The sequence below is a fragment of the Primulina huaijiensis genome, chromosome 2 (genome assembly GCF_012295235.1).
Source record: "Primulina huaijiensis isolate GDHJ02 chromosome 2, ASM1229523v2, whole genome shotgun sequence".
NCBI classification, from domain to species: domain Eukaryota; kingdom Viridiplantae; phylum Streptophyta; class Magnoliopsida; order Lamiales; family Gesneriaceae; genus Primulina; species Primulina huaijiensis.
The window spans coordinates 17,352,593-17,373,261 of NC_133307.1; the positions used below are offsets into that span (position 1 = coordinate 17,352,593).

A 20,669-nucleotide genomic window follows, 5' to 3' on the forward strand; every position below is an offset into this window, starting at 1 on the left:
TTTGAATATCAAACAATCAAGTTCAACTTGTGAACAATTGTGATCGACTCACTTAGACTGCGTAGACAAGCAATTTGAAGGTAAATAATTTTTTTTTTGACGGTGTGAGACACTTGTATATGACTCACAAAAAGGAATAGAACAAAATACGAAAAAGAATTATTGGTGAATTTTTGAATTTTTGGTACTCTTTTTTTTTTTTTACACTCTAAGAATTCCGAAAATTCAAAGAAAAATAAATAAGACACAAAATTTCGTGTATCACAGATTCACGAACGACGAAGAATGATAGAACAAAACAGATCTGAAAGCGGAACTAAAGGATAATTAGATCTGATAATAGAACGAAGTATAAACTTACTTGAATTCAATTAACCAAAAGCTCTGATACCAAATGATATGAATCCTCGTACGAATAAATAGCAAACACGATTAAAATCGAATCGCGCCCTCTATTCAATAACGAGCAAGGATCGATGTGTTGTCCCGATCTTTTGAATCAAGTGTGTGTGTGATTTTCACCTCTAAACTATGAAAAGTTTAGCAACAAATAATCACGGAAAATAAACAACCGAAATTATAACGAACCTTCAAAGAACAAGCCCTTGACAATCCGCACAAGAACGATCGACAAACGCCACAAAGTTAAAACTTTGATAAGTTTGATTTTGATTACAAAGCAAAGCTTTGAAAAAGTTTGAGAGAAAAACTCAAAACTATTGTATAAACTCAATAATATCTCAATTGTGTGTTAATTTTCGTTCAAACATGTTTTAATAAACAAAAGATATCTCAAATCTAGTCTCCAAAAAAATTAAAACTCTATAAAGGAAACAAATCCGCGCAGAAAACACAGGACACGGACCCCGTGTTGACCTCCGTGTACGGGTCCGTGTTCGCTCGGGAGAATCAACTTCAGCTGGAAACAAGGAGCACAGACCCCGTGTTCACCTCCGTGTACGGGTCCGTTTACGCACTGTATTAGGACACGGACCCCGTGTACTGATCCGTGCTCGGGTCCGTGTCGGCACGCAAATTCTTCATCCTCTGCTGTAAAGGGCACGGACCCCGTGTGCAGGTCCGTGTAGACATCCGTGTAGTCTCGGCCGTATTCAACAATGCTTGAATAATATTCCTTTGGTCTTCAAACGTGCTCCCATGCTTCACGACCCCTTCATGCTTGCTCATGACTCCCTGTAGTGCCTCCTTGAACTTCTTTAGTCGTCCCCTCGTTACTGGTCCCTCCGGCAACAGCAAAGGATCCCATGCTTTCCTTGGAGCTTGACCGCCCGTGTTCGCATCAACATATCTTTTAACGTTATCGTTTCCTCATAAAATTCTATAAATATTTTAAAAGAAACCTTTCAACATATAAAAATCCATAAATCTTTTAAATAAACATTTCAACATCATAAACATTTAAAATATGCATTTAAATCTCAAATATTTAAAATAAACATTTTAACATATTAAATCATAACCTTATAAAATAACATTTTGACATAATAAATCGTAAACATTTAAAATCCATGTCATAAAAATTTCATAAACATTTGAAATAATCATATTAGCACATAAAACAGCATTCAGGGTACTGCCATGACGTTAACTAATTTTTAGGTGTAAAATGACCGTTTTACCCCTGGACTTGATATTTTACGTTTTTTACTTTTATTTTCTTGATTTCTTGACTCTAACATGTCCCAAATAATTATTTAAGTCTACATAAATTTTTCCATAATTTTATTTAGCTTAAATCGAGGACTTTTAATTTATTCTCTAAATACGACGTATTACTGCGTTTTAATCCCGAATTAAACCAAACCTTAATATAAAATTTCCAAATTTAAAACTTAGACTTATAATAATTATTTAAGCTTAAATACAATTTTCCATAATTTTATAAAGCTTAAAACTAGGCGTTTCAATTAACTCGTTAATTAGCGTTTCGTGCGGCGATTAAATCTCGAATAAATCCAAAACTCATTATTTTGATCCCAAATTTTTAACATAACCTTTTTAGTATTTATTCTACCCTTCCAAGTCATGAGCCGCACCCGTGGACCCATGGATTCAATTTTAGCTTTAATACTTTCGTTTTTGACACACTAACGAACCCACCGAGCCATCTCCCAATTTACTCGAACCACACCCCAGCCACCTCGAGCCAAAACCTAGCCAACCCACCTAGAGACCCTACTGACCAAGCCCTGCCCCAAAAACCAGCCCTGGCCCGCTCAAAAACATCCTGGAACTCTACTTAAAATTCTGCACGTGTGTGTGTTTGTAGTGTTCTTGTTGAATTGGGTTTCCTAGTTGCCTAGGACTCTTCCAGCCACCTAACCACCGACCATCCATGACCCTTACTGCCCCTAGACCACGACTAGACCATATCCAGACCAACCCAAGCCTTGGAACTCAAGCAGCGACCCACTGAACCTTGACAGCACTTCACGCACAGCCCTTGCTTCCATGCGCCTACCTCCCGTTCCTCGCACCAGCAACCAGCCCAGCCGTCCCAGACCCTAGACCGACCCTTGTGCACGCTCCTAGGACTCTAAGGACCTAGCCTAGCCAAGCCCAAAGCCCCTAGGCCGAGCCCCTTCTTCCTGCACAACAGCAACACCTGTGCTACTTTCTTTCTAGTTCTCGGGTGGAGTCCTTCTTGGTAAGGACTCCTCCCAGCCCCTGGTTTTCGAGTCCTAGCCCTCCTAGGACTCTCCCTAGGACCTAACCATGACCCCTAGGACCCAACCACCGAACCTGGTTGAGTCCTCTTGCCCCATGCACAATCAACCGAAATTTGCACCTTGAAAGATCACCCAATACCTACGGCTTCTTCTTTCTATTTTTGTGCAGCGTTTTGTTGCTTTTGTGTGTGATTCTAGACCTCTAAATTCACGTAAAACAATGTCTAAATATGACCTAATCATGGCAGCCCCTTTAACACATATAAAACATGATTTTGGAATTCAAAAACACAAATTTAGAACACATAGGCATGTAGTTACGAAAATTCAACTTGTGTGCTATGTTTTTCCTTAAAAATCATGCATAAAAAATTACTATGGTGTGATGATGTTTGAAAGGAAGAAATATGGCGTGCATTTGCGTTATATACGCTCGAATAACCGTTGACGACGAAGAGCGGAGGGGCACCTTGGCTAGCTTTCTACTTGAAACTTCGAAAAACCCTCTTGGAAGCTATGTATGTGTGCCGTGTGTGTGTAGGGTGGTGAGGAGAGAATTTTCAGATTTTGAAATAGGGTGGCCGATTGTTTGTGGTGAGTAGGGTAGGGTTTAATATATTTTATACACTAATTAACTACTAACTAGGCTTTGGCCTAATAAGCCAATTAAATTAAGCCCATTAGTCTAATTAGGTTTTAAATAAAATATTAACAAGGTTTTGGTAAAAATAAATTTGTGAATTTATTAGCCGGATTGCTAAAAAGCTCGTATTTTATTTGAAAAACCAATACCGATAAAATTTACGTCCCGGCGTATAAAATCACCTCAAAACCCCATATTTTCAAAAATACTAAAAAGCAACACTCATATTTTAAATAATTAAAAACAATTATTTAATAAAACATTTTACATTTTTCAGCCTTCGGTCCCCATTCCTCGATCGTAACTCGAATAACTTTTAAAAATACATTTTAATGCAACCATGTAGAAAAATATATTTTAAACATGCAAATATGCACAATATAATTAAATAATGCAATTAAAACAATTAATTAAAATACAAAAGAATTTAATAGTTGTATGCATGTGGTTTACGTGGACCTTAAATTTTTTGGGGCGTTACATGGGCACTACATAAACTTTAACTAAGCCCAAAATGAATTGGATCCAAAGCCCAAGAAGAGGAAGAAGAAAAAAGATGCGATAAGCAAGATTTCAAACTAGTTGGAATAAATCAAGTGCGCACAGTAAAGGGAGATTATGAGCTAGATCATGGGAAGATCTTGGATCATGGAAGAAAAGGATAATCGCCTGGTAGCTTCTAGAAAAAGAAACTCATCGTCAAAAAAAGAAAACATGACATATATCACCCAAATTCTATCAAACTCCCTGCATAATTTTCATAACATTAGTTAAGCGTTTTCATTCCAGATTTCAGTAGTTCAAGTCATTTTTCTTTCAGGTTTCAGCAACATTTTTTTGTTATATGTTAATATTTTGTAAATTCCTACGTTTTATTGAAAATATAAATAATGTTTTTATCTCTCTATTTTCCAGTATTTTTTCTTTAGTTTTTTCGTTTATGACGTTGTATTTGTTTAGAAGATTATGACAGATAGACAAATTTAGTATCTACAATAATTGTGTTTTAAGAAGTTAGATTTTTATACAAAATTGTTTCATTGCTGTATCTGACAAATTGTGCAAACAATCGTATCATAATATAATAATCCTAATACATTCAAAATTCAGAAGAATAAAGTGTGGCAGAGATAACGGCGACTAACGGTGTCAGGAACAGAAATGGGGAGGGAACCAAAAATTTAAAACAGAATTGAAAAGACGCCGCACTGCTATTTACACTTATTATTAATTGAATAATTTAATCGAATGCGCAGTCCAGTCCCTCATCTCTCACTGGTCTCCACCGCCTCGGAGGAAACGGGGGAAGACAAATCGAAGAATAAAAGATAATCGGACGGAACCCGATTATGGACATCTGATGGGGATTTTTTCGATTTTAAATCCCTAGTTCATTTATTTCTAATTTTTATACTCCTGGTTAAACTTTTTATGCTTTTCTTCGTGTGGTTATGAATGCTGATAATTTTACACAATTTATTGGAGTTACGATTCTTTTCTTTTGTATCTGTGGACTATATTCGATGTTTTTCGGTTAAGCACGGTTGTTGCGTTCGAAGAGGATGACAAAGTTCGCTGCTTCTAGTCAAATGTTTTCATCAAATACTCTTCAGGTTGGTGATGGAGGTTCAAAGATTTCAACTTCCACTTTGAAGCGGAAAACTCCCTCAGAGTTACGGGTAATATTTGTGTTGTGTAATGTAGACTGCACATACGAGGGTGAAATGATATGTATGAAGTTTGATTTACTGAACGGAATCGGCTTTAACAAGATATTGCGTGTGACAGAGTCGAGAGATTTACAATGATGCCTTTTTTTTCCTTCTGGTAGGGAGAACTACTGAAGAGAAAGAATTTAGTGGAGCTTGTCGATGAATCTCCAGCCCCAGTTCTTAGTTCCATGAGGTAAATTTTCTTTCTAATTTTTTATAGGTTTCTGTGGATTTCTTTGCATTAGTTTTGTATTCCTTGGTTACTGTAGAAACGCAGATGGAGAGCTTTCTGGGTCTAAGAAATCTGACTCATCTAAAGCACCTAGATATATTGACACACGGATGAATGAACTGTTTCCTGTCACTAAAAACAATGTCATCCTCAAGCTGCTTTCCAGAAATAAAAATCCTAAGGTTACTTTGGATTTTCTCCTTTTTACTTGCATTACACACCCCTTTTTACTTACACCATATAATTGTTAAGAAATTTGGCAGGAAACTGTTTTTAATGAGTATGTTGGCAACCTGAAGACTTCTGTTGTTTCCATGGGTTTGAATGGCAACCATCAAGCTCAAAACTCACGGTACTTTTTGTTTCGAGTCAGAGTATTGATTGGACAATGCCATTACATTTATGATTAATAGATTTATTTTGTGTTCCCTCGAAGTTTGGATGATACCGTTGCTTCAGGAAGTAGCAAAAACTACTCAAGTCAAGTGAGCAAGACTAGCAAAAAATGTAGCAAAATTACTTTTCAGAGCGTTCAAGAGCTTTCATTGGGTGGTGATAAGTTAAATGGCTCCTCATTTGTTGATATGGTAACGTTTTACCATAATGTTCTATGTGAAACAGAAGTTGAGCATTTTCAATCAAAAAATGTTGTGAATCTTTTTCATGTACAGGATAAAGCTTTAAAGGGATTAGTTTCATCCGAACCTCATGGTCTGTCAGCTCAACTAGTTGATTCTGTTGATAATATAGGACAGGTTATGCCAAAAAGCTTTTGTTCGGAATTTCATGTACCTGGAGACAATATTCCTTTGGATTTGACCCTAAAAACTACTATGCGAGTACTATCTACATCCTCTGTGAATTGGTGAGTTTATCTATGCATCGATTGATGCTAATCTTAACATTGTCTAGATGTTAATTCATACATACTGTTAATAGTCATGTCTAAAATTTTTTTATAACTATTATTTTCCCATTAATATGGTGACATGTTGAGGACATAAAAAATTTTCGGTTTTGAATGTTGTTATGTATAACCAAGTCATCAAACTGTATGTTTATTCATGTTTAATTTTTTTTTATGTGCCAATATTCGGCTCATGTTCTTATTGGTAAACTTTATGATCTCATTTCTTTGAGCAATCAATTATGTTGATAACTATGGGTTAAGGTGCTTTTTCTCATTGTTGGAACTTGATCCACACTGATCCTTTCCGGTTACTTAGCAGCTTGAAAACTATACATAAATACTCGCCAAGCGCTTATTTTTATGCATTAATATCTTGTCCCAGTTATGGAACTCAAATTTTATTTTGATCCCTAATTGAGAAAACAATCATAACCATTAAGAGTGCATGATGCAAAAGTCTAGAAGCATGCCTTTCAAAAGTAAGGCACTGTGAGGAAAATTTGATGTATATCAAACAATCTAATCATTAAACTATGAATTATAAATCCCAAATGAAAAATTTAAGCTCACTAATTAAGATTATAAATGATAATTTATGCATTTCACCAAAAATTGCATAAAGTTTAATAAAGTAATAAATCAATCAATAGAGTAATTAGAGATTTAGGTCTCAGGAATTGCCAAAAGATATACAAATAAATGAAAGGACAGAGCAAACCAGAGAGCAAGCATCGAATGAACAGAATCCTGACTAAATTTCTTTCATTTCTCTTCCAGATAAACCATTTTAAATTCTTGTTATTAATTTTTGGAGAGAAGATTGCTTTGTGGTCGATAAAAAAAAAAGCAGTGGAAGTCTTTTACAACTTTGATGGCAGAGGGAAATTGGGGAATTAAGCATTCTAAGAGAATTGAAGGAGCCAAGTAGTGGGTGGGAATCGGGATCGATGCCATTTTTCTTGGGTGAGGGAGATGGAAGATTCCTGCTCATTCTATGAAAATTGTCGTTTGGGCGGGGAAAGAAGCAATTGCTGGGGCCCCATGACTGGAAGTCATTTTTGAAATTGTGTCAACCTGTTTCCCTGAGCTATATATATTTTGTGTGTCACAATTTATGTGCTCATCCACTGTATTTCATGGTCCCATAGGTTTCATAGGTTAACGAATTGTGGCACCTCCAATGGTTTGTCTCAATTTACGTCAGTTGGTTGTCCTAGTGAAAGCACAGGCTGCACATCTGTGCCTACCTCTAACTGCCAATCGAGGAATCCACGAAATTTTCATTCTTGGGTTCACCCTCAATCAGTTCTACCACGTTCAGTTATAGCAGCATTGACCTCTGCTGCAGGAGGTATCACTGTTGAAACTCTCACCTTGGTTTTTTGAACTTCTGTTTTTATGTTCCCATCTTAATGTTGATTTTGTTAATTAAGGGCAAATGGACTTCCTGAGGAATCGGCAGCAGGCATGGGAGGATTCATTTCGATGTCTTTACTATATGCTTCGGAAAAAAATGTGTAAAATATTTTATGGTAATTGACGTTTTGCAGCATTTTTTTAATATTTGTGAATACACTTTCAGGAATCTACTTTTTAATTGTGATGCTCATTATTTCTCCATCACATGAACTCTTTAAATAGACAATGTTCATTATTATAGTTAATGGGACAGGTAGCCTGTTTTGACTTTTCCAGGGCTCGCCATTTCTTGTTCAGTTATAAAATATGCCCGCAGTTCCAATTTTTGTAGACCAACTAGGAGCAAACATTTCCAACCCACTTTATGTCTAAATTACTATAGCCCACCATGGATGCATAATGGGTTTCGTCCCATAAATCTAGCTAGGGCCATTGTTGGGGCCAATATGCTTCAAATGTCTCGTTACAATTTATTTTTGTTAAGCTTTCAATAAATACTTCAACCTAGACTCTAGAGATACATCATACAAATCACCTGGAAACCTGGAAGAATTTCTGAAGCAGCATCATGTTTGCAACTTCACAAAGGAAAATAAATGCACGTGAAATCAGTAAGAATAAATCACAGTAACTTTTACTCTGGTAAAGATTGCTGTAAGTGACCACTGATTTGCTAGATAGTTCTACATAACTGCTTTCCGTCATGTTATAAAAGTTGTTTATTAAAACTATAGATATAAGACATGACAGTCAAATGGTGATCAAATTAGAAAGGAATATCTATTATCTTAAAAAAGATGCAAAGTTGCGAATTGTGATCAGATTCTTTTTTGAAGTTTACTCTATTTGACTTTCCTCATGAGGAGAAAAATTATGTTCATTTTTCCGTTATTGTTTGAACTTTTTGCAGTGTGCACTGAGCAGTTTGTAGTTATGTTCACCGGGCTCTGTAGTCCAAAGGAAACCATGTGCTCTTGCTTGGCCTATGTATCTCAATCAACCACAAATTTAAGGTCTCTTCTAAAAGAACATGTAAGGCTATTTTCTTCTAAAGGACGAATTTTAGTTTTAGCAGCTATAGTATCAGTCTATTACATTCCTAAGTGCCTTCCTGTTGTAATTTCATGTCTCTTTTATCATGCAAATTTTCATTATCCTAGTCTTTCATTGTTGATCAGTGACACAAAAGATTCATTGTTGAATTTGTATATTTGAGTGCAGGGTGCATCTTTCTCAATGCCTCTTTGCCACTCAAAACTGGAAGAAGCTGCTGCAGAAGACCTTGTTGAACTTTCGGAAATAGAAAAATATAATCTTGGCCAGGTTTGCCATTGTCCATCTTCATTTTTGCATATTAAGTGTAGCTGAACTTAGGTCCAAGATAAAAGGGTAAGCATCTTTAGGATAATGATTACTATTCACTGATCATCATCAGCATTTCTTGTTTGAAAGCTTTGAACCATAAGATGTTGCTCTTGTTCATGCCTCGCAAACATTTCTTATAGTGGTGAAATTTTACTGCAATTCAATCCTAAGCTTTATGCTATAGGAAAATGAAATATTTTAGATATCCCCATTTCAGTCTTTTACAATCTATGAAGTGAATAAATTGGTTGAGACAAACTTAATTAAAATTATTGTGACTGCGCTTAAACAATAATCTATGCTTCAGGCTCGAGCTATGGAGACCATGACTGGGATAGATAACAGTCCACAATCTTTGCTGATGTTTACTGGGAACAAGAGCGTTCATGCATTGTATGATTTTCTTTTGAACTATAGGTCAGTATCTGGTAAATTTTGTTTGTCCGGTTATTATATTCAGCGAAAGGAGATATGCACTGGAATTTGTGATATGAGAACTGAAAACCATTTTCTTCTGCTTTAATCATCAAAATTTCTTGTTTGGTATGCTTACAGATTCTTTTTGACCTCTTTGACTGGTGGTGATGTTCCCACGCTGTATTCACCAGTTGCTTTCGAAAATGCTGCTCTTTCTGCGCCAGAGGTTGGTCCCACTGATAAGTGGTTTTACTCAAGAAATAATAGAAATTTATTATCGTTAGTAAAGCAGCATTGATTATCTGCAATCAATCATATGAAGTTGTAGTTTGATTTAAGGCAATCTTCAGACATTATATAATATTAAGTTTTTTTTTTCTTTATCAAAATTGTTTCATAAGAACTGAGAATTGCCAAGACATGATAAACTGAGTGCATTGATACTTTTTGTAAAAGCTTTTGACAGCTTCACCGTTGGATCTATAAAATTGTCTCGCCTTTTGTTATGCAGGTGAGATGTAGACAACTGAGGAAAGCTGACTTCATATCTTTACAGCAAAAGGAATCTGACATGAATACTGCTCCTTATAGTGATTCATTGAGCGGCATCTGCTACAGTATTGATATCACGGATGTCTATCTCCCACCATGGGTGATCTGTGGCATCTGCAATGCTATTCGCTCTAACGGGGTTGACTTTCAAGCAAGGTATACAAATTTTCATTGTTGGAGTTTGACTCCGCTGAATATTTATTCATGCTGCTGTTTTGTTAACGCTATATTTTTAAATGACAACCTTGCGCCAATTTTTCTTCCATCATTTATTATATAAAACCTATTTTTTCGTTCTGCAAGTATTAAAAGGCTGAAAAGTTGAAGCAATTTTCAGATATTAAATTGGATATGTATACCATCAGTTTTTACACAGATCAAATCTGCAGTTTATCGTGATAACCTAGTGTTGCAATGCCTTTTACTTCCTCTTCGAAAATTTGAGCACCATTAGGGCAAAGTGAAACTTCCTTCAGAAGTCATTAATGTATTCTTATTTATGTCTGCGTTTAGCATCAGTTTTTGGTTTTTTTTTCTGCAAGAACCAATGTATCATAATTGTAGTGACGTTCCCCTACTTGACTGTCTTGAACGCAAATCTATGTTCTCAAAGATAGAGCTTTACTTATTGCATGGAGCCGATTTCTTATTTTATTTTCTGTTTTTACCCATGACTTACATTAAGAGTTGATACCTTTACATCTCCCAAGGATTCATACACTGGCATATTAGCTAATGTTCGATTACCTTCTGATTGATATGCAGCTTTGTGACGGAATCCACATCAATTGGCTTGAACATTGGTCTAGGCATAGCCAAGGACCAACCTGCTCAGCAAGCTGTAACAGACAAACCATTACAAGAAAGCGGCCACTCTTTCGATATTCCTTATGCGACTCTTTCACCTCACACACAAAATGCATTTTTAAAAGGATTGAAATACAGTGGCGGTTCGTATACAACTTCTATATCACCAGTTGTATAGAAAGAAATTGACATTTATCTTGGCGTAGCTGGACCAATTTGCATTATGTGTTAATCCTGTTGTATCAGTTTAAAGGTGATCCTTGTACTTCGCTTCAATTTGACTCTATATGGGATAGAAGAGCTATTTTTTGGGGGTAATGAAAAAATTGTTAATGGCTGAGCAATATTTCAGGTGATACGTCGAGGTTCAAAGAAAAAGCTGTACGGAGATTATTTTGTTTGCTACTATTTTTTTTTATAAAGCTGCTGGTTATGTTCGAACTAAATAATAGTTAAAATAATAATAATAAAAAAATTTAAGTTAAAATCAAACGCACAAATTTTATAGCAGGGTAACCGTTTGCGCCTCATGAAAAAAACTAGCATAGTAGGGAATATATGAGCTCGTGGCATTTTCATGTGGATAATTTCAGACAGTTTAAAATTTTTAATATAGATTTTTTAACTTTTGTAATATTTATGCTGAAACTAAAAAACCCAGTTTAATACAATCAATCGCAACTTTGACCATGTTTTGTTGCTTTTTACTAAACATGTAATCCTCGCTTAATCTTGGAAGACCCATCTTATTAGTTTGTATAACAAGCAGAAAAAAATTGGAATCTAAACCAAGCAGGAAGGTAGTATGCATATTGGAAAACCAAAAACCTTCACTAAAAGGAAAAAATGCACCACTGTTTGACTGAAAATCATACATAAAACTGTAATATGCAAAATGGAAACTAACTAAACATATGCCTAAAACTAAATTCAACAAACCCAGATGACACTGATGCCCGTAAGGATCTATAATGTGGATTGTATATACAATCTACGATAAAGGTAATCACACTAGCATAAAATAAAAGCAAACCCAACCCACATCCATGAGGAAGCTAGCGAAAGTATGCAGACATTTGAAGCAGAAAATGGCAGTCAAAATCACTCAACAGTACAAATTCAGGGTCATCGATATCAACGACTGAGAATGCATTCATGTGCTTGATATCGATCTCCATTGCCCCATACGTGGACTTCTATCTAATAGCATTAACAAGCCAGAGTTGTTGGTTAAAATGATAAGAAGATTAGTCACTGACTGCAACAAAAGACTGTCACCAACCTCTCCTCTTTGCGACACCAAGGGCTCAACATTTGTATATTTGGACATAGGTTTCTAAATAAACCAGTTGTTTCTGGTGAAACGAATTCAACTAACCATAAGTTCTTATTTAGTGGCCAGCAATTAATAACAACCATTGTTTTTTTTTTTTAAAAAAAAGTAAAGATCTCGTAAATTTGGACAACTTTCTATCATATTGTTTAAAGATCCAACAGTGAATGGCACTGAGGGAGCCACTATGAGATCTCTCCATTTCAAAATAATTTTCAAAACACTTGTAAAATGCATTTTCCTCCTACTTTTAACATTTTAGCTCTGACCATACGAGAATACATGACCCTGCTATTGTATGTGATTTGCAGCTATCGAGAAACATAAATAAGCGATAACAAACTTCATGGATATTGTTAGAGTACGTGCCTAGCGAGTCAAATTGTGACTTGTACTTTATTGACTTTTATGTAAAAACAACATTTATTTTAATAATATTTTACGGTTTTATCCAATTATAACATTTATTTTATCTATATATTTGTTCAAATTGCATAGACAAAGTCCTTGAAAATGCAAAAAGTACCATGAGGTATGCCTCTCAACGTAAAATCATGAAACTTATTAAGAAGTACACCATATATTTTAAACAGGTTCCTAGTTGAATCAGCTGCCTAAAAAGGGATAAAGGCTGCTTGAGCTTGAGAAAAGAATCTGTGATGTAAACTTCATTTTCATTGGTAAGAGCATGTAAATGTCCATTCATAAAGATGAGTGATCATTGAATGATGTACTGAACAATCCTTACTCAGACTGTCCAAGTGGTTATCACTTGTCGAGTGGAATAGTGCGCAGCTATGGTTGTATACCATTAGTCCTTAGATCCGGGACAACGTAGAAGCTCTATGTACCAGCATGCACTTTGATTCGTTTACCGACACCATTGAGGATCATCAGGTGACGTCACATGTTGGTTGTAGTTTCAAAATACCTAGGATCCGATACTTGTAGTCGGGGATTCGCCGTTTACCTATGGGTGGAGATATCTATGTAATTTGATGATTTAATAGTACAAAGAATCTCTGGCCAGAGTAAAACATGTGCATTTTAAAAAAGTGTTTCCTCATTTTCTCATATCACATCACTATTATCACTTAAAGATATATCAAATCGTTATTGAATTCATTTCCAACTCTACCAATGGTCACATATTCGATCGGAATATAAGTTGAAGGGAGCGTACTGTACGCTAACCATAACTTAAATTCTTGCAGGCACTATAAGTTTTATCCAGTGGATCATGGATGATGTTACTAGACGCTTTTACCATGATCTGATGAGTGCAATCAGACTTAGGTTCTGACGTTCTTGATCTAGATATTGATGAAAAGAATGTGGCTAATTAGGGTAAGCCCAGATAAGAATAAATGTTATTCTAAATCACACGACTTGTGGACCCATAGCTAGCTGTATCCCTGAACCATTGAGGGTCACACACGTATCGGATTCTGTGTTCCTGTTGAGATAGTCAAGTTCAAAGAGTTGAATTTGGAAACCGTAGTTTGGTGGAGATCAAACAGATTACTTATAAAAGAGTTTATAAGTGGATTCCATGTAATGGAAGTTGCAGAAGTTTGTTTAATTGCGTATTAAGTGAGGAGAGTGAAACTGTCTGTTTTAGTGAAGGAGGACACAAAATTGAAAATTTAGATCTTCAAAACGTTCAATTTTCATTGTATGAATAAGATTTATACCCTCAGTGTATTGTCGATCGGGATTATAATGAGTTCACAATTATTTATTTAGTAAATTAATAATCTACAAAATAAATAATAATGTTAATAGTTGTAAGGCCCGGGATTTTATCATTTTAATCCGAGATTATTTAATTTATGATTTTGGAATGTTGAGGATTGAAATTGAATTAAAAAAAATTGTGAGGACCAAATTGCAAATAGTGAAGTTTCAGGGGCTAAAGTGCAATTAAGTATATTGAATGGGACACTTGGCTTTCTTATGCACCTTGATATGTCAAATATAATATCCTTCTTCAGACTCCAGCAAGAATCAAACGAATTCCATAGCTATTCTCTCAAATTTTCCTCGAAGCCTAGAAATTTATTGTGCAAGATCCGTTTAGCAGAATTTAAATCCGAACACAGTTTTGTGCTCCTCTCGTCACCTACTACACAAGGACGTAAGTTTCATTACTTTCTGATATGTTTTGAAATTTATGTATTGGGAGAATTATAATTTGATCATTAGTATGTGTTCTGGGAATACTAGACATCGTAGAATCGAAGTCAGATCGAATAACAAGTTGATTTTGGAATTGTTATGATTTTCTAATTGTATCGATTGAAATTGAACAGATTTGGATTATGGATTGATTACAGATTGTAACGGATATGGGTTATGGTTTGTAATTGATATATGTTGTTATTGTATTGACGGGGATATCGGGATTGTGCCGTTATGCCGTTGATTTGAATTAAATTCAGATTGATCAGATTCGGTATTGAATTGTGAATGGAATGTTGATATTGCTATTCTCGATATGTCATTTCAGATTTACAGAGACAGTCTTGAGTTCAGCACTTATATTGCTTCAGACCGAGACTACGAAAGAAAGGTATAAGTCAATGTCGAACCCGGGAGAATGACTCGAGTTAGATATAACTTGAGTTTCCCTAAACCACATACTTATTGTTATTATATGCATTGATTTGAATTGATATGCTTGTTCTATTGATTTATAGAAAGCGTGATTAGACGATTGGTCTTGTGACAGAGGTGCCAGACTGTGATAGAGTAGTCACTGGCCCATTGCACATTGTCACAGAGGAGTTATTGGCGGAGGTGCCAAAGTCTTTGACGGATAGGTCAAGACACTAGATGTTTGGTTTATATCGATGTTTGATTAGGAGTGGATTTACTTCTATTACTGAGATTCGATATAGTATGCCAACGTCTGGAAACCGGGATCCCTAGACTAGGAATGAGTCTAGTCTGAGCTGTAGAGTCACGAGTTATTTACAGTTTTATATCGATTTATGTTTTCAGATTTAATACATGTGATTGATATTTGTTTCATGCTTTTATATCGATTATATGATTGCATGTTTTGTTGATTTATACTGGGATGTATTTCTCACCGGAAGTATCCGGCTGTTGTTGTGTTTGTATGTGTGCATGGCAACAGGTGGGACAGGATCGGGGTCAGGAAGAAGATGAGAGAGATCGTGATTAGAGTGGAGACTTCGGACTTTGATGTATATAGGGTTTGGAACACTTGACATTTAGTTGTTACACCTTAGTTTGAGTTTGATGTTTGTTGTACAAGACTTGTACTATTATACTGATATGTATAATTAGATTGATTCCATTACGTTCCGCACTATTAAAAAAAAAATTGTAGACCCATATTAATTACATTGATCCAATTATCCCAATGACGATTAAGAAGATGATTAGCGTTCGGGTCCCCACAATAGTGGTGACTTCTATATGCACATGATTCTCATTGAATATTCTAGAGTGGTCTAGAATTGATTAATTAATTTATAACACAAGTTTTACACATAAATTTTGGCAGACAAAATTTTTCCTTCTCTCCATCATAAAATTTCGACCACCCCATTTTCACAAGAAAATATTCACGGCCACTTCCACGGCCACATCACCTCCGGATTTCTGAAATTCAAGCGATCCAGTCTCAGTGCAAAATTATTTTAACATCTCTAGTGCAATCTAAACAAGGAATACAATCTTCGATCATGGATCTGATTAGACAATCAAAGGGGAGATTCTTTCCTAGGGAATTACAAGAAGATATCCGCTTAAAAACCAGAATATTCGGAGCTGACGTTAAATATGTAAAGGTAAACAAATCTAAATATCATGTGGATGTTTTAAATCATATGATGTCCAAGAAATATTTTGAACGTTAAAATAAAAAATTTTAAATTTTGTTACGCCTTAGGCGTGAGAAAACGATATATCAACAACGGTATTTCTCTATCTTATGAGTTTGTTATTGTTTAAATCGTGTCGAGTATTTTATTTCTAACCGCATAAGAATCTTCTAGAAAATAACATCCCCTGAAAAAGAATTTTTCTGTGTGTTGTCCGGAATGCACGCGTACAGGCACCTTCTGCACATCTGGGCAGCGACAACTGCCCATAACCAATTTTTTTTAAAAAAATCAACATCTACGTAGGGCTTTGGGCAGTGGGCGGGCAGATGGAAATGCGGACCTTACGGGCTCAAATTTTTGGGCTCGGGGAGATTTTTGAATCTTACAAAATTTTTGGTTCAAATTGACATTTAATGAAAATTAGTCAAATTCGTCTTTGAAAATAAATTTTGATAAAATAGTGAAATTTTTCTTATAAAATATATAATTTGAATTGGATTTTAATTATTTAGGGTAAAAAGTGTTTTACAAGAAATTAAATTATTAATGAATTAATTGAAGTTAAATAAAATTGTTAATTGAACTTATTAATTTATTTCTAATTATGACGGTTCGTGATAATTTTCAAAATACATGATATATTGATAATAAATGATATTATGGATTTAATATAATATTTGATATTATATAGTAAAAGAATGATCGAGAGCCATGATAAATTTGCTAGGTGTGTATGTTACGATATTTAAATATTATTTTTTTAATTATTTGATAATTATTTAAAGTTTGTCTGGTTTATTGCATGTTCCCACCCCTAAATTTGTATATTAATGTGTCATGAAAATTTAATGCAAATATTAGATTTAGTGGGAGATCAAAATTTGAAGATGGTGTGCCCAGATCCTCAAGAGTTTTGAAGATAAAAAACAAGTAAAATATTGAAAACTTATGTAATATTGCATTTACATTTACCTAGGTTCTGGGCATGGATCCATATATGTTTCATATGGATCAATTAACTTAGGGTTATCCATCATTCCTTTATTATTTATAATGCATGTGATATATTATAAATAATTAGTACTTGCATTATTATTAATATGATAACAAGAGTTCCATGAATCCGTCAAACATATAAACAAGCATGACACGAGATTTTAAAACTAATAGTGAAACAAATTTTTAAAATTAAAATATCTCATCATAATCTTGATCGACGATGCATTGAGGGTATTGTGTCTCACGTTAATGGCAAGGAATTTTAAAATAAAAAATTCCATCTTTTGGTATTTTGTTTTCTTTGAAGTCTTGTACAATCACATTGGAATACAACTTAAAATTCTCCATCAATTCTTTCCTTAATTATCAATCTCTCGACACTTAGCCTTTGTTCATCCTCGAACAAATCAGAGAACAAAAATATTACTAAGGAATATTCCATGTTTCACCAAAAAAATGACACGATCAATACTTTCCAACCTTCCAAATTTCATCAAACTCAATCATAGTATCACACTTTAAAAATCATAAAATTCACTTTCATTGCAATTTTAAAGCTCAAGCATTCAATGGAAAAGATCAAGATAATGAGACGTGTGTAGTGTGGAAATCAAAACTCATATTCCTCAGGTGTTTCAGTTCAAGGAGTACTCATATCTTCTGATTTTTTTCCGAGAAACTCTCTATAAGTTTATCTTTCATGTATTTCTCCGCTAAATGTTAGAGGAATATGACCCGATCAATAGGTCTTTTCAAACTTATATTGTTAGGCTATGGCTCACGGCTACAATAAAGGTATGGAGATTCAAAATAAGAGAAATTAAACAATTTAATCATACAACCACTACAACAAAAACGCTAAAAGACAACGGATAAAATCCGTTGTTTATGTGGAGAAAAAAACGTTGTCATAAGCACTGTTGTTAAAAGTCCGCTCAAAGACAACCGATAAAAACCGTTGACATTTCTGTCAAAGACAACATTTTTTATCCATTGCAAAACCGTTGTGTTTGACAGAAAAGATAAAGGTTTTTATCTGTTGTCTTTAACCGGACATTTAACAACACTGCTAGCGACAACACTTTTTTTTATAAACAGGCAACGGATAAAATCTGTTGTCTTTTTAATCTAAGACAACGCTTTTGAAACATATTAAAAACGATGTATTTTTTAAATATTAGAATTTTTTTGTTTTTTTTACCTATTAATTAATCTATTATTTAAAAATATATTTTGAATATAAAATGTATAAACATGTAAAAAATAATCTAAAAATAACAATTATTATTATAACCAACAAATATAAACAATAACTATTTTAAATATCAATCAATATTTAAAAATCTTACAACTGCTTGGTATGCGCGATTAACAAAATACAATAAAAATCATAAACATAACAAAAAATTTAATTCTAGAACATATTCTCATACTTCATTATTTTTAAAAAGCATACTTTTTATTTTTCAACTTATGATTGACCAAAATTGCTGCATCCGGTTTCACGTATTCATCCAGAAGAAAAGAAAGGTACTAAACATGCATATTAGTTCCAACCTATCTTGCTTCTTGCATTGAATATTTTTTGAATTGTATCTTCTCGGATATATAATAGCATCTTTATACCAAACTAACATATCATTATAGGGTACCTCAGTCACAAAAGCCATACAACCAAGTAAAAAAAATATTAAACTAGATTAACGGATATAAATAGCTTGTTAGAAACCTTAATCCCGAGAGGATTGGAAACTCCTCTAAGAAACTCAACATGAGCACCGTCCAATTGCCTTGTTCGTTCCCCAACCCAAATCATGTGAGCGGAACAACCATAATATAGGCCGGAGGTTGAATCTAGCCTCTGTGAGACCACATGAAGCCATGAAGCCGAGGGCCTCATCGAATAACAGCCCATTAAAACTATATATAGAATTGAAAAGAAAAAAAAAAAGGTAAAGTAACAATAATAGATGGGACACCTATCCCCCTGCTCGCTATGTTCAGTAAAATCAAGGTTCCATTGGGCGACCCTCTGCATGGCAGCATATCCTCCAGTAGCAAATGCTCGAAGAAGGTTCAAAGTAGACACAGATTGGGTGTAGGCTCGAATCATTCTATCGGGATCAGGAGTTCGTGATTTCTCATCAAAAGAATCACCGTTAACATTGTCGCCTCAATAATGACCCACACATCTAACTAGCTAGCCTGATTCATCGGTTCCATTGAAAACTCTCATTTGTTGAAACTGAGCATAGTGTGTTTTAGGGGTAGAGCGATAAATGCCTATTTTTTCGTTTAAGGTGGTTATTCACTGATCTGAAACTTAGCATTTCTTTTCTTATTGATTCCAAGGGTGGTGGCATTCTTGAATGAAGTCTATCCAAATTGAATTAGAACATCTCATATCAGAATAGGCCTATCCAGCCGAGGTGGGATCTGGGCCCTAGATGTGCTAGCGATTGCACATAAGGGAGTGGCTGCCCGAGTTTCTTGGCCTGGTATTATGGACCTCACTTTTATGATATATACATTCAACTCTGCCATGGAGACACGGTCAAATCATGCAACCAAGTGTGCTTCTTTCATGACATGCTCTAAAACTGGGTGTATTTCAATGGTTTTATAACATTAGAATAGAAGAATTCATGTCAACCGTAGACATCCGCAATGTCCTCCCATGCTTTTTTCTATTTAATTCTAGGACAGTGGCATTAATTTCTATTGGAGCATGTGTGGTATGTGATTCCGGGAAAATGCCTAGTGGAATCCAAACCTCTTTTATAACAAGTAATCTTAGTTGTATAGACCGATGCAAACACTGTTAAGTTAGGAGTCGTAGCGGCCTTGGCCTTTATTTTTGTTGGAGCATGTCTGGTATGAGACGTCGAGAGCATTTTTTTTATGTTGAATCATCATTTTGGCTACAAAAGGGTTTTGGAAGTCGAATCCAATTCAATTATTCCAAGATCCCTCCACAAATAACGATAAAACTTTTTAGCTTATCTACAGTTATGCTCTTTAACCATTGTTGTAGTTCACCAAATGTATGACATGCCCCCTTATCCATATCTAGCTACTTACTATGGTACACAATTTTCATTGTCCACACATCACATGTTGATTTCTCATAGTTGGTGATGTTGTGCATGCAACCATTTTTATGGTAAAAGTCTATGATCCAACCACTCGATGCAACAATCAATTAGATCGTGTCTTTAGGCATCGTGATGCAATCATATAACATCTCAGTTGGGTATGCATATTTTTAGGCTTTCACAGCTTTGGTTTGTATATTCATAATGATATTATGAGCAATTTAGAGCATCCTCAAGATATGTCATTCAGTGACTTGGAATTGGATGTTCCAAAAAATTGGTACCATTGGGTCAATTCAATAATAGACGTCTGTTGGCATTCCATCTTTCCTTCTCCTTTCAGGGCCTATCCAAAAGAGAATCTAGCACTTCTTGGTAGTGCATATCTGAACCAGTTGTTTGTTGTTAAAAAATTCTTGTTCGGGTAGTCATACCATCTATACATAGTGTTTTTATATGAATAATTGTATGCATGAAATAAAACACAATTTGGCTGTAATCTCGCCCTCAATTAAATAAACAAAAAAAATTCTTAATGTTTTTTGTACCCATATTTGAAACAAGTAATTTAAGAAATTCACTCCTAAACTATGAATTTTAATAACAATAACATGATAATAAACAATCGAATTCAAGTA

At 34.8% G+C, this 20,669-nt stretch overlaps 1 protein-coding gene across 1 annotated transcript; it reads left to right on the plus strand.

Moving 5' to 3' along the window:
- Positions 1-4,567: 4,567 nt before the first annotated feature.
- On the plus strand, positions 4,568-11,087 carry LOC140967485 (uncharacterized). The gene is made up of 14 exons (XM_073428028.1): positions 4,568-5,012; positions 5,165-5,238; positions 5,315-5,459; positions 5,541-5,629; positions 5,714-5,864; positions 5,949-6,142; positions 7,336-7,538; positions 7,621-7,719; positions 8,517-8,638; positions 8,828-8,929; positions 9,279-9,388; positions 9,527-9,614; positions 9,900-10,096; positions 10,706-11,087. The coding sequence occupies exons 1-14, from the start codon at positions 4,896-4,898 to the stop codon at positions 10,923-10,925; spliced, it is 1,911 nt and encodes a 636-aa protein (XP_073284129.1). The 5' UTR covers positions 4,568-4,895; the 3' UTR covers positions 10,926-11,087.
- Positions 11,088-20,669: the final 9,582 nt, after the last annotated feature.